At 42.6% G+C, this 15,189-nt stretch overlaps 1 protein-coding gene across 3 annotated transcripts in view; it reads right to left on the minus strand.

Moving 5' to 3' along the window:
- Positions 1 to 9,062: 9,062 nt before the first annotated feature.
- ube2e2 (ubiquitin-conjugating enzyme E2E 2) overlaps positions 9,063 to 15,189 on the minus strand; it is a 210,138-nt gene continuing 204,011 nt past the window's right edge. For 2 of the 3 annotated variants that reach the window (XM_080206547.1, XM_080206537.1), the window contains exon 6: positions 11,851 to 12,491. In XM_080206547.1, the coding sequence (XP_080062673.1) occupies positions 12,271 to 12,491 (221 nt within the window). In that variant the 3' untranslated portion in view covers positions 11,851 to 12,270. Of the gene's footprint in view, positions 9,215 to 11,850; positions 12,492 to 15,189 lie in introns of those variants that run through there. The other variant, XM_080206556.1, reaches the window with a different exon arrangement.

Here is a 15,189-nt window from a genome sequence, read left to right on the forward strand (position 1 = left end):
GTTGATTCATTGAAATGGGGCCAGAAAAGGTCTCTGAGTACTTGGTCGCCTGTTGGGAGATGGGGAGGAATTCCCAGCTGCATTTGAGAACTAGCTGCCATGTTTTCACATTCATGATTTGAAGGCTTGGTGTTTTAAGTTCGATGGAGTGCAATGTATTCAATCTTCAAGGCCTGGGATTGGTCAAAGACGCTGACCACTGGTATTACATTGTGTTGTCCTCAGTGTTTGTTGAGAAGATCCCGAGGTGGCTGGATGTGAAGAGTCTTTGCCATCCACTGGAGACTAGGTTTCTCTTTAACGGTGTTTTGGGATAATATCCTGGCCAGGTTCAAAGGCTTCAGTGGAACTCTAGATGAATCCCTGGATGTTGCTTGACTATCCAATCAAGACTTTGACCTTTCAAGTTCAAAGGATGGTTATATTATCTTGCAGTTCATCATTAATCCTGAACTTTATTCCTTGTGATTATACTCCTGATTTTGTGATATTGTCTTTTATCCTGATAAGGGTGTACGATATATGATCACTGAGGCATTTGTCACCTGTTATCCCATGAAAATCAGAATCATCCTTTTTTTTCTCTTTAATATTTGTCCAGTGGCGTACTCCAGTGGCAGAATGAGGGATGCTTTAGTTTAATGTGCATTACCATTTGCTTTAGATGAGTAGTACCAGGAAAGCAGGAAGGAGTGCTGCGGGGTGGGGTGTGGGGGGATGGGGGGATGCTGCCAATCCTGCTTCTGGCCCTGTGTCAAATTACAACTCTTGGGTTTCAGTGTTTGCAATACAGAGGTGTTTCCTTCACAACAAAAAACAGAAAATGCTGGAAAATCTCAGTAGGTCTGACAGCATCTGTGGAGAGAGAATAGAGTCAACGTTTTGAGTCTAGATGACCCTTCGTCACAGCTGAGAGCAAAGAGAATCAGCAGAGATTTATACTATTGAGGAGGGGACAAGGGGAATGTAAATGAGGATACAGAAGGCTGAGAAAGTGCTAAAAGTGTCCATTAAGTGATTGGAATGCGTGAATGGTGGAACAGAGACACAGATTGTTAAAGGGTTGCCTGAGGAGTGTGGCAGTTGCTCTGAAGGGAGGTGGCAGGGGAGGGTAGGAAGCAAGAAAGAGAACTGGAATGGAGAAGTGGAAATATAGAAACAGCTGGGATGGAGAAGTGGAAAAATAGAAGTGAAAAAGAAGGATATTTCCTTTTAGGTACTTTCTTGTTTGGGGATTGTTTGTATGTCTCCCTCTCCCTATTGGAGAGCATTCTAATGAAAGTGGTTCTCATTGAAATGCGCCACCTCTTGCAGGCAGACCTGCAGCTTCATGGCAAGGCAAGTGACCATCAAGGTGTCTATGGCCCCAAGCTCCTTGTATCATAATCCTTCCAGTCTGGAACAGGCAACATCTCCAGCATCTTAGTTTGCTATCCACCGCTGATACTCTTTGTGTGGAGATGCCATTCAGTATCTTGTCTGCTTTCTTGCATCTTTGTAGAAACTTGATGTCTGTGTCGATATGTGCAATCTTCAAGGAGATCTTCTCCACTTGGATCCGGCAGTTTGTGGTGTCGATAGTAGCCATGATGTGGAGATGCGTTCGGGTAAGTGTTCTCCAAGGCGGTCTTCACAACACATGGCAATGCAGGGTCGCTGAGCAGAGACTGATAGCCAAGTTCCACATACATGTCTCAACCGGGATCTTGGGTTCATGTCATGCTACCTGTAACCCCCACGACTTGCCTGGGCTTGCAAAATCTCACTAACTGTCCTGTAAGGAGACAATACACATCTCTTTAACCTTTGCTTAATGCTCTCTCCACTTACATTGTCTGTACCTTTGTGACTTGATTACTTGTAAAGATTCTCATTCCAACCATTATTTTGTAAATTGAGTCTGTGTCTGTTTCCTCATTTGTATCATGAGCTAATTTGGCTCCAATACATTCAGTCCTGTTCATCTAAGTCATTTATATAGATCACAAATAGTTGAGGCCCCAGAACTGACCCCTGTAGTAATCACTAATTACAGTTTGTGGCATCTTATTTGAATGCCTTTTTGAAAATTCAAAATACACCATGGGATTCTCCCAAAATAATTCAAAATCCCCAATTTGTGGGAAAATGAGAATAACTCCCACAGCTTTTTTTTCAGCGTGATTTCCAGAATGAATTTCCCACACTTTGTGCATCACAGTTTGCCTCAGTTGGATTCCCTCTGAAAATCAGGGGGCAGGGTCTATCCCTGCCCAAAAGGCTGGTAGCATAGTGCTGAGCAGGCCACTGCACATTGTCAATCTGTCACTGCTGAGATTGACACATGTACGATGGTCCCGCACAGCCGGCCTCCCAATTGCTGCCCAGCTCTGCAAACCCCATCGCAGAGCTCTGCACCTCCCAATCGCTGGCCTCCCAGACCTCCTCAAGCAAGCTGTGATGTTCTCCCTCCACCAACCTCCCCCCACCCCCACTCCCACCAACTCCCTACTGCCCCAAGCCAGCCCTGATCTCTGATTTCCCTCACCCCGTCCCCATCAGCCCTGACCCCCCCGTCCCCCCTGTCAGCCTGGCACTGCCCAAGCGGCAGCCCTCCCTTACCTCCAGTCTCTTTGGGGGGAGAGTCTCAATGGCTTCAACAAAGTTGGCCGCCTGTTCTCCATTTGTTGTGAACCCTAGTGGTTAATCAGCTTCACAACAGCTGATGATGCTGGAAACCTTCAGCTCGGAGACACGCAAACGCCGTGGCGTCCAGTGGGAAATGGCCTCCATCGATGTCTCCCGGCCCACTGCATTGCTCGAGCAGCGCCATGGGCTGGGAGAATCGCCCTCCACATCTATTGGTTCTCATTTATGCACCCTGCTTTTTACACCCTCTAAGAACTCTAATAATTTTTTTCCAACAGGATTTCCCTTTCATGAAACCATGTCGACTATTTGATTGTATATTGATTTTTCTAAATGTACAGCCACTAGTACTTTAATAAAGAATTTGAGCATTTTCCCAGTAACAGATCTTAGGTCAACCTTTTTGAATATAAAGGTGTTACATTTGTGGTTTTGTGATCTGTTGGAACCTTTCCATAGGTAATATTGGAAGATTTTAACAATGCATCCATTATCTCTGCAGCCACTTCCTTTAAGATCCTAGGATGCGAGGCACCAGATTGAGGGCACTGTTCAGCCTTTAGACCCATTAGTTTTTCTAATACATTTTCTCTGGTGATGGGGTTGTTCTAAGTTCCTGTCTCCTTTTCCTCTTGATATTCTGCGATTCTTAGGATACTTTTTGTGTTTTCCAATGTTAAGACAGATATAAAAAGTTCTTTAAGTAACGTAGGCCAGCTTTAAATGGTGCTACAAACTTGGGCTCCCTGCTGAGATTTTCAGCTACACAACCATATGTTTAGTGCTGGGCTGTGTACAGCTACCAAGCAAACAAGCAGGCATCACAAAACTTGCATATTGTCTGCGTTCAAACAAATGGGCATGGGTTATGTGGACATTTTGCTTCTTGCACCCATTTTGGGGCCTTCCTCAATATTTCCTCTGGTGTATCTGCCATGTAGAGATGGCTTTGAATTCACGAGAGCCATTTAAGTTGAGGAATAAAAGTTGAATTACTGAATGTGCAGTGAATTGAACAATAACTTTTCACATATACTTTAACCGAATTAAGTAAGTTAGTGTGATAAAATTGCTCACAGTACTTGTTGTTTAGAATTCTGGACAAATATTTATCTCTCAACTAGCAGGTTATCTGTGGTGGGATTCTCAGCCGTTCATGCCAACAGGATTCTCTGGTCAAGCTGCAATGAGCACAGATTTGGCTGAGTGCCAAATTCTCCGTTCTCACTGGCAGCAGTGGTGGAGCGTGAAATGGCTGGAGAATTCCAGTACTATTTCTTCGATGTTTGTGAAATCTAGTGCACAGATTGCCTGTCGTGTTTTTCTACAACATATCAGAAGCTACTCTTCAACAGTTTTATTTGCTGTAACATGTCTTAGGATAGCCTGAGATTATGAAAGGCAAGGTATAAATGCATTTTTTCCAGGATGTTTTACCATTCATAAACTTATAAAAGTCCTTTAATTATTAGGATAGTTAACAATATCGTCATCCAGTATGCAGCATTACACAATATTAATAATTACAACTTATTTAACTAAAATTTATTCATCAAACCATGACTTTGAAATGTATTGTGTCAATTGTCTCTAAACACTTGCTCATTCAAAAAGAGGTTTTATTCGATACTCTAAATTGGGCCAGCTCTTTTCTGTGCTAGGCAACTGTTGAGAAGGGCTACGGCACAGATTTCCCTTTACTGTTTCCATGAATTCCTAATTCCAGCCATTCTGTGTAGAGTTGGATGGGTGTGTCGCTTTTTGCCTTTAGCAGACTGTGGATAGCTAAGACAATCTTCTGCAGTCCTATGCATGTTATGCTGATCAGTGTAAGATTGTCATCAACAGATTGAGCAATGGAATATAACAAGGAGGCAGAAATGAGTAATGTATGAAGGGTGGGGAAGAAGGAAGCTACCTTCACCAGATCATCAGTGAATTTGGTGAAGGAAGGAAATGAGTGCAGGAAGTGGTTGGATTGACTGCTGCTAGACTTAAAAAATCCCCTTCAGAAATTGGAGGTCAGTGCAACTGTTAATTTAGAGTCAAATTTTCAAAGGATCCAAAGCACAAAGATATTTATATTTAATCAGCTCTCTTGAATATTTACATAACTCTACTATAATCAGGCTTTGCTGTTGTTATATATGTAAAGTATTCTATCTTGATGTATCAGCGATTTAAGTTGTGGCAAATATTTTTTATTATCACTGTGCCTTACAGGATTTTCTAAACTTTGATTTATTTTCTGTTTTCTTTTGCTGCATTTTTTCTATTTATGCCTGATTTCACAGGCTCTTTGGCCAGTTAGGTTCTGTTCTTTGTTTCATTTTTTTTGTTGGGGGCGGGGGTGGTGTTTCAGCAAGGGTCATGTAAAATATGATAGATGGCTAGTCCATCAATTCTCACCCACCACCCCCACCAATACATCCATTAGTGCCTGTTAGACCACCCAACCTTTGGCATGTAGAGGACCTTAACTGTCCAAATAATTGGCAATTAAGTGCCCTGTTTTGTCTCCACTGCCCTAATAGACTGAGCAATGGAAGGCAAATGAGAACGGGAAGCTGTTTTTTTCACCATCTGACGTGAAAAGCAAGAAGAAAAGGTGTGAGATGGGTGGTGGGATTGGGGGAGAATTCATTCTGGGAATGCCTTGGGTACATTGGGGGTTCCCCTCCTAAGATGGTATGCTCCACTTTGTGCCTTTACCCTGGCCTCCAAAAGACAATTCTCCTAGCCCTCTCTGCCCCCCGCTGAAGTGTGTCTGATTCTTCTCCACCTAAAAATTATGGACTTCCCTTTCTCTCGTGTCCATGCTGAATTCTTTGTGGAACTGTTTGTAGTCCCAGCAGCACCCAAGACTGATGGGATTATAAGAGTTGCTGAACAATCATATTTCCTGCAAGGAGGGACTTCTTTCCACTGAGGGGTGAAAGTCCTATCCTCAGCTTGTGAAGGCCACATACAGTGTGATATTGAGCAATATGCCCCCTTATAAAATTCACCCCTATATATTTTGTTTCTTTTGTATTTTTTATAGTTATGAGATCAGGGAAAAAAGTTGAATGTTTGAGAGATAACAGAGAAGATAATATCAGTTAACAGAAACCGAATCACCACTAATGTGGTGTTCTTGCAAAATGAGAATGTTAATGCATTTGAATGTTAATCATGCACTCTGCAATTATACTGATAGAGATTCTGACACCTGGGGAAGGGAATCAGTCATTGAGCTAATTAGGTTGCAGAGTGTGTAGCTGTGTGGAGTCACAAGAGTATGTACCGTGTAGCTGGTGGTTGGTGTTCTCACATGAGATGATGGCATCTGTGTCAATGATCTGGCATATCTTGCAGAAGTTGCTCTGGCAGTGTTGTGTGGTGTCATGGTTACTATTCTCCTGAAGACTGGGTAGTTTGCAGTTAGAGACTAGCCAGAAGAAGTATCAAGTTCAGGCTGTTTGACACTGGTGCTTGTTTAGTTCTAATCCTGTAAAACGGGTTCCGTACTTCAGCTTTCCACATTTATGCTGCTAAATCAACCTTTCTTCTGATGGCAGAATCATTACTCTTGGGCAGAATTCTCCCAGACAATGACTGTCATCTTCAGTGGGAAAGCGGTGAGAATTCCATTGGGTGGGTTGGCGTGATCCAAATTGCTGTTCTCCCACATTTCATTCTTTTGGAGCTGGGGTAGATTCTTGCCAGGAAAGAGATGTGCGGATCATGAAGATGCCGGCAAGACTGGCTCCTCGGAGATCGGGGTTAGGATTATGGTTAAAGGGCCCTGATCTCAAAGTGAAGTTGAAGGAACCCCCACACCCCCATGAACATCCCGACCTTCTGCAGACATGGGTAACACTCTCAATCCTTGATCACCAAGGGGAACTTTTCTATCACCACCCCACCCCCAATATTTCGAAATGTCCCGGTCGCACTCTCCACCCCACACACCATCGCATGTGATCCAGTCCCCGCCCCCCCTCCCCCCCCCCCCCCAACATCCATCTTTGCTGGCATCAGGCATCGTTCCCCCCTAAGTAATCAAAATCCTGTTATAGATTCACCTGAGGCCATCCCCTCTCCTTTGCGCCCCCCATGCCCCTTTCTCTTTAGGGTCCCCTTCTCGTGGCCGCCTCTTCTGGCCGTGCCTCTTGGCAGTCCCAACCTGGAATTATCTCCTTGTACCCTGGTAGTGCCATGTTGGCACAGCCAAGGTGCTAGGGGCTGTGGCAGGGCACTGCCAAGTCATGCCCTTGACCATCTAGAGCTACAGTGGCTTCCGAGTCCCCAACATGGCCATCATGCATGGTCTCCGATTGTGGAGGTCAGTTGTGATTGGCTCCATGTTCCCATTGTGCTGGATGGTCTGTGAATCTCGGATGCCAGGTGAATCCGGCTATAAACTGGCGCTGCATATTTAACTTGTGATTTAAATACGGTAATCTAGTTCATGCCTTTGCTGGGCATGAACCAGGTTACTCTGGGATGGGTGGGGTGGGGAGAATCCCAAATGGGGCTCTTGCCAGTGGAAATCGCGATTTGCCCCTCTTATGATAGTCTCCAGCCTTAACATTGAGGTGTGAAGGGCCAGAAAATCGCTCCTCCCCCCTCATATTTAGTGAGTCTAACATTCTCCCAGTGGACCAGAGAGCTAGATTTAAGAGTGTAAATAGCAGATTCATACTCTCTCAATATCCAAACTAAACAAACTTCAATGTAAACTTGTTATCAGAGAGGTTAGAGTAGATCAGTGAAGGGACACTAGGGAAGATAATTAAACCTCTTGTGGCACTATACACAGGTCTCCCAGAGACACTTGAGGAGGAAAATCTGAACCTTGTCATTTTCTTACCATTGATAGTTTAAATGTAGAAAATATCTTCTGGGTGTAAATGATTGCACACCTGTTATTGTGGCTCTTAATTATAACTTATGTGGAACTATTTAGAATTAAGGTTTGAGAAGTATGCAGACAATGCAACATGGAAATGGAGTATCCAGCTTAACTTGTCTATCTCGGTGTCTGTGCTCCAGACAAGCTTCATCCCATCATATTTTATTTAATTTCATCAACAACTTTTTCTGTCATGTACTTAGCCAGTATTTCTTTGACTACACTTAATCATTCACCTCAACCACGCCTTGTGTTATTTGGGCCAATGAACATTAATGATTCTCTCCTATCCTTCAGAAATCATGCTATGCTCTTCAAGTAGGGGAACCAGTTTCAGTTTGTAAATTGTAATGTCAATTTATCGTGTTCCCAAAGTCAGTCCCCCATGTTGTTCTGCCATCACTGCTAACATTGGAAAGCTCTAAATTAGCAAAAATTCAAATAATCTCACAGCTGTGTCAAATGTGAATCGAAAGAAAATAACCAGATTCACTATCTCCTGGGGGGAGGGAATAGGGCAGGATTTTCCAGCCACGCACACCCCAAGATTGGAAATTTCCACCCGAGATCAATGAACTTTTACATGTACTGCCAAATTTTCTGTCTCACCTGCTGCAATTCCCTTGGTGGCTGAGATGGAAATATTTGAAATAGCAGAGCTTTTTTTCTATCCTCCCAATAAATTTCTTTCTCCACTGTGAGTAATAGCCTATAATATCAATGATTTAATTTGTGAGTGATTATCAGTGATATTATTGAATCAAAACTAACAGAGGTTTCTCTGCCTCATCTTCTCATACACTTCATTTCACAAAGTTATGTTATCTCGAACTCCCTTTGCCTCATCCTTGCATAAAAGGAAGAACTTGCATTTATATAGCACCTTTCACGACCTCAGGACATCACAGAGCACTTTTCAGTTAAGCACTTCTGAAACATGGGCGTTGTAATGTCAGAAACAAAACAGCCAACACGCACACGGTTTCACAAACAGCAATGTGATAATGACCATATAATCAGCTTCAGTGATATTGGTTAAGATATAAATATTCACCAGAATCACAGGAATAACTCTCTGTTTCTGGGTTGAAATAGTGCCATGATCATTGGCACGCCAATTCAGCCATGCCATCTACTTTCTAAACACACTGGGAAATAGAAACATTTCTCACAGTATGCCTGTAAATTTACTCTTCACAGCAGCATCCTTACAGGGAGATACAAGGTCAAATTTTGTGTGGCACCATTCCTATAGAATATAGGACTGGAGTAAGGCATTTAGCCCTTGACCTATTCTGCTATTTAATGAGATCATGGCTAATCTATAATCTAATTCCACATACTCACCTTTGTCCAAAAACCTTTAACATCTTTGGATAACAAAAGTCTTCTAGTATCAATTGTTGTTTTCAGATTGAGAGGGACTTTTCACACTTACCTAACTGCAGGTTTAACCCTGGAACTTTGATAGTGCAGTACTCCTTCAGCACTGCATTGAAGTGTCAGCCTTGTTTTGTGCATGTGCTCAAGTCTTTGGAATGTAACCCACAATCTTCTGACTCAAAGTTGTAAGTGTTAGAGCTAAGCATTAACTAGTACTTGAATTATGGCTGGAATAAATGCTAATTAATTTGGTGTGGACATTCCGTAGTGTTCTCCTGGGGATCTGCCATAATTCCAGAGGAAGATCTGTGGACACAGAAGGAAAACGTCAGACATTGCAAGCAATGGCTCCAGGGGCAAACTGGCACTTTTCCTGAGTGAGCCGAGATAGGCATTTTTTTTTAAATGCGTGGTATCTGCAAGCTTAAAAATGTGAACAGCAAGCCTGCAATTTCTTCAAATGTCCAACTGACAGAGAAGAATCGCCACCACATTCATAAAACCAGCTGGTATGTTTTAACAAGCTGTCCAATTACATTGGACATTACAACAGAGCTTGATCCCACATGTACTTTTTGGTAAATGTTATCAAATTGAACCAACAGCATGATCTTTGACTTTTTTTTCACATAGCATGTGTGTCTCCTAATGCTGTCCTGACTGAAATCAGCTAATCCAGCACAGATTAAGACGTTAACCTGGGAACTCCTGGTTTGTGTGGCCTAGTCTTATATGGGTGCTGCATTTACCCACTTAGCTACTAAAGGAAGATGATGAATTGCTTTTTCTTGGTGGCCTCTAAGGTACACTCATTAGCATTTTTCTGTCTCTGGCACAAAACTTTATGCTTCTGAGTGTTGCTATGCTATTTGATTCACAAAATTTAAGTTTTAATTTGGACTGAATAATTTAAGAAGTAATTTAGGAACTGTTGTCAGGTTAAGAAGGTTGGAGGTGCTAGCTCCAGATGTGTGAAAAGCTGCCTGATCATGTAAGTATTACTTTAATTTAAATTATGTATTTACTCAGGTGGGCATGTTTGTACAATGAGCAATATCTCCTTTGTTCAATTGGGCAAGCTCTGACTTTCCCTACACCATGTATGTCTGATGCAATTGAGTCTGTGAGACTGTAGTAATGGGAAAAGTGGGGTGCGTGTCGGGTATGTGTCATTCAAGAACCACTGACACAGAGCAATGTACCACATGATTGTGAATAAATAGAACATCTTGGATGGTACCAGCCAACAGCTGTGTCCTTGGCTGGATGTACAAATCTTTCTTTTTATGATTCATCTCATGTGGAAAGATAAGAAGATAACTCAAGTAAAATGCAAGACTTAAATGTCCATCCAGGGAGTTTTGTATTTGTATAATCTATGCAAGTGATTAGTTATATTCTACCATAACTATTATTATTTATTAAAGATTGTCTGTGAACGAACGAATTCTGAATGTTGATTGATTAAATAGGTGCAACCCCATGGAAGTTTAAAATGGAGAGTTACAACTCAGAGGATCAGAGCACTATCTTGCAATTAACAGATGCAATATAGGCAGAGACACATGGGAGAAAGTGGAGCAGTCAGAGCCAGCGTTAAAGGATTTGTCAATACTCTTGGATTTCATAGGAGTCTCCCAGAATGGTTTGTGTGGGATCCTGGATTAATTCATAATTAACTAATGATCTGAGGACCCAAATTCGCATCCTGCCATCCTGGTGGAATTTGAATTTTAAAAATATTTGGAATCATGTATCTTTTGATGACCACGAAACCATTGCTGGTTGTTGGAAAAACCTATCTGGTTCACTAATGTCCTTCAGGGAAGGAAATCTGCAGTCCTTGTCTGGTCTGGCCTACATGTGACTCCAGAGCCACAGAAATATGGTTGACTCTCAATTCCCTCTGATTAGGGGTGGGCAATAAATGCTGGCCAGATAGTGACACCCATGCCCCATTAATGAATAAAAGAAAATACTATAGCAGCATTAATTGATACAGCACATAAAAGGGCCATTCTACTTATCGTGTCTGTGTCGGCTCTGTTAAAGTACAATCTAATTAATCCCATCCTTTGTTTTTTCCACATAGCCTTTCGTTTCAAGTGTTCATCCAATTTCATATTAAATGTTATTATTGAATTTGCTTCCGTTACCCTTTCAAGCAGCACATTCCAGATCGTAACAAGGCACTCTTTTAAAAAAAAAGTTTCCATATGTCACCCTGGTTACAGACTCTTCTCCCACTGAAATAGTTTCTCATTATTTACTCTATTAAAACATTTTGAACATTTCAACAATTATTTCCCCCCACCCACTGCCCAACTGTTGGGTTTTGAAATTTAAACAGTCTCTTGACAGCTCTGGCTTTCCATAGTCATGTAACTATGCCATGAAGCTCTCTCTGGAAGCAGACATCTTCAGATCAGTTGAATAAAGCCACCTACTGAAACAGATACTGATGAAGATCTACAGTCTTTATACTTGAAACATGGTGTATAAAAGTGGATAAAAGTAGATTTTTGAGCCCTGTAAAAGGAGAAGACACAAAAAAGTTCAAATCTGCAAAAGAGTTGCTGAAAAAAACAAAGGAAAACAGACAAAAGTTGCAAGGCTGTAAATGAGACCCAACTCTGAAAGGCACACAGAAACATACATAGCTGCAAAACAAAGTTGCTGAAACAGTACAAAGGAATAGCAGATGGCAAATTAAATCTCTTACAGGCCTATACAATAACCATTGGAGAGATATCAACAGACAAATCTGAAGAAGACAAAAACAGAAAAATGCTGGAAAATCTCAGCAGGTCTGACAGCATCTGTGTAGAGAGAGTAAACGCAGTAAGAAGTCTCACAACACCAGGTTAAAGTCAACAGATTTATTTGATAGCAAAAGTCACTCGCCTTTGGAGGGCTGCTCCTTCATCAGGCAAGTGGGAGTTCTGTTCACAAACAGGGCATTTAAAGACACAATCTCAATTTACAAAATAATGGTTGGAATGAGAGTCTTTGTAGGTAATCAAGCCTTAAAGGTACAGACAATGTGAGTGGAGAGATGGTTAAGCACAGGTTAAAGAGATGTGTATTGTCTCCAGCCAGGATAATTAGTGAGATTTTGCAAGTCAGGCAAGTCGTGGGGGTTACAGATAGTGTGACATGAACCCAAGATCCCGGTTGAGGCTGTCCTCATGTGCGGAACTTGGCTATCAATCTCTACTCAGCGACTCTGCGTTGCCATGTGTTGTGAAAGCCGCCTTGGAGAACGCTTACGCGAGGATCATAGGCTGAATGCCCGTGATTGCTGAAATGTTCCTGAACAGAAAGAGAAGACTCTTGCCTGATGATTGTTGAGCTGTGTTCATTCATCCGTTGTTATCGCGTCTGCATGGCCTCCCCAATGTACCATGCCTCGGAACATCCTTGCAGCATATCAGGTAGACAACGTTGGCTAAGTTGCAAGTGTATGTACCGTGTAACTGGTGGACGGTGTTCTCAAGTGAGATGATGGTATCTATCAATGATCCGGCACATCGTGCGAGAGAGTAGAGCCAGAGTTTCGAGTCTAGAGGACCCTTTGTCAGAGCTGAAAGAAAAGAGAGTCAGCAGAGATTTATGAGGGTAGGGAGGGATGGTGGAACTGGACAAAGAGAATGTAAATGAGTATGATGAAAGCTGAGAAGGTGTTGAAAGTATTAAGAGATCAGAATGTGTGAATGGCAAAATAAAGATAAAGGACTGCCTGAGGAATGTAGCGAAGTAGAAAGAAGAGCGATAAAATGGAGAATGAGATGAAATGAAATGAAATCCAATAAATGGAAATGGGGTGGAGGGGAGAGTTCATGTCTGAAGTGGTTGATGCAGAATCTGATGAAGAACTTTACACAGTGCAACAAAATGGCTCAGTCAAGTTTAGTAGCAACAAATAGTTTGTGACTATTACCATGATGACTGCAGCAGGAAGTATCAAGCAAATAAGAAATGCCAAACTGACACTGGTGCATCATGACCTACACAGATCTGTGCAGATCTCAGCATCATGATCTGAAAATAAAACCTTTAAAAATAAGACTGAAGCTATATTACTTCCATACCAAGAGGACAAATGAGTCTGACAACCCAGTGCAATAGCGAGAAAGAAGATCTGGACTTCCTGATCATAAATGGGATGCAACAGCCACTCATTTTAACTGAAGCAAGTGTAAAGTTTGGACTGGTAACTTGGAATGTACTAACCCATTCTGGGTTACCCTTCACCCCCTGTTCATGCTCCTTCAGTTGGCCGCCCGCGGTAGCACTGCTTTGATTTGATTTATTATTATCATATTTATTAGTATACAGTGAAAGGTATTGTTTCTTGCATGCTATTCAGACAAAACGTACTGTTCATAGAGGAGGAAACAAGAGAGTGCAAAACGTTGTGTTACAATCATGGCTAGGTGTAAAGAAAGATCAACTGAATGCAAGGTAGGTCCATTCAAAAGTCTGACTGCAGCAGGGAAGAATCTGTTCTTGAGTCGGTTGATACGTGACCTCAGTCGTTTGTATCATTTTCCCGAAGGAAGAAGGTGGAAGAGAGAATGTCTGGAGTGTCTGGGGTCCTTAATTATGCTGGCTGCTTCGCCGAGGCAGCGGAAAGTGTAGACAGAGTCAATAGATGGGAGGCTGGTTTGCGAGATGGATTGGGCTTCATTCACACCTTTTATAGTTCCTTGCAGTCTTGGGAAGCAGGAGCCATACTGAGCTGTGATACAATATAAAAGAATGCTTTCTATGGTGCATCTGTAAAAGTTGGTGAAAGTTTTGGCTAACATGCCAAATTTCTTTCGTCTTCTGGGAAAGTAGCGGTGCTGGTGGGCTGTCTTAACTATAGTGTTGGCAGGGGGGGACCAGGACGAGTTGTTGGTGATCTGGACACCGAAAAACTTGAAGCTCTCGACCCTTTCTATTTCATCCCTGTTGATGTAGGCAGGAGCATGTTCTCCTTTACGCTTCCTGAAATTCGATGACAATCTCCTTTGTTTTGTTGACATTGAGGGAGAGATTATTGTTGCCACATCAGTTCACCAGATTTTTTTATCTCATTCCTATACTCTGTCTCATCATTGTTTGAGATCCGACCCACTATGGTGATGTTGTCAGCAAACTTGAAAATCAAACTGGAGGGGAATTTGGCCACAGAGTCATTGATGTATAAGGAGTATAAAAGGGGGCTGAGAACACAGCCTTGTGGGGCACCAGTGTTGAGGTTAATCATGGAGGAGATGTTGTTGCCTGTCCTTACTGATTATGGCCTGTGAGAAAGGAATTTCAGGATCCAGTTGCAGATTGAGGTGCCGAGGCCCAGGCCACAGAGTCTGGAGATGAGTTTTGTGGGAATAATGGTGTTGAAAGCTGAGCTGTAGTCAATAAATAGGAGTCTGACATAGGTGTCCTTGTTATCTAGGTGTTCCAGGGTTGAGTGCAGAGCTAGAGAACCAGCGTCTGCTGAGAACCTTTTGTGGCAGTAGGTGAACTGTAGTGGATGCAGATAGTCTGGGACACTGGAATTGATTCATGCCGTGGCTAACCTTTTGAAGCACTTCATACTGATGGGTGTCAGAGCCACCAGCCGATAGTCATTAAGGCACGCTACTTGGTTTTTCTTGGGTATCGGGATGATGGTCATCTTCTTGAAGCAAATAGGGACCTCAGATTGTTGTAAAGAGAGGTTGAAGATGTCTGTGAATAGCCCCGCCAGCTGATTCACACAGGATCTGAGTGCATGTCCATCTGGGCCAGTTGCTTTCCGTGGGTTGACCCTCAAGAAAGCTGTTCTGATATCTGCAATGGTGACCCCAGATACAAATTCATCCAGGCTTCCAAGGTGGAGAGCATGCACTCCTTGACCTCTTGCTCAAAATGGGCATAGAATGTATTGAGCTCATTAGGGAGGGCGTGTTGGAGCCGGCAATTTTATATGCCTTCATCTTGTAGCCTGTTCTGTCTTGCAGACCTTGCCATAGTTGAAAGGGGTCGGTGGGCTGGCCTGGGACTCTAGCTTGGTCCGGTATTGTCTTTTGGCATCTTTGATGGATCTCTGTAGATCGTACCTGGATTTCTTGTATAGGTCAGTGTTGCCTAACTTGTCAGCCTCAGACCTGAACTCCAGCAAGCAGTGGATATCCCTGTTCATCCATTGTTTCCAGACGGGGAACACACGGATTTGCTTCTTTGACACACAATCTTCTGCACATTTATTACTGATCCTGCTGTTTGGCCCTCACTGTTTCCTAGAGTGCTGT

The sequence above is a fragment of the Carcharhinus amblyrhynchos genome, chromosome 2 (genome assembly GCF_965287045.1).
Source record: "Carcharhinus amblyrhynchos chromosome 2, sCarAmb.v2.hapA, whole genome shotgun sequence".
NCBI classification, from domain to species: Eukaryota; Metazoa; Chordata; class Chondrichthyes; order Carcharhiniformes; family Carcharhinidae; genus Carcharhinus; species Carcharhinus amblyrhynchos.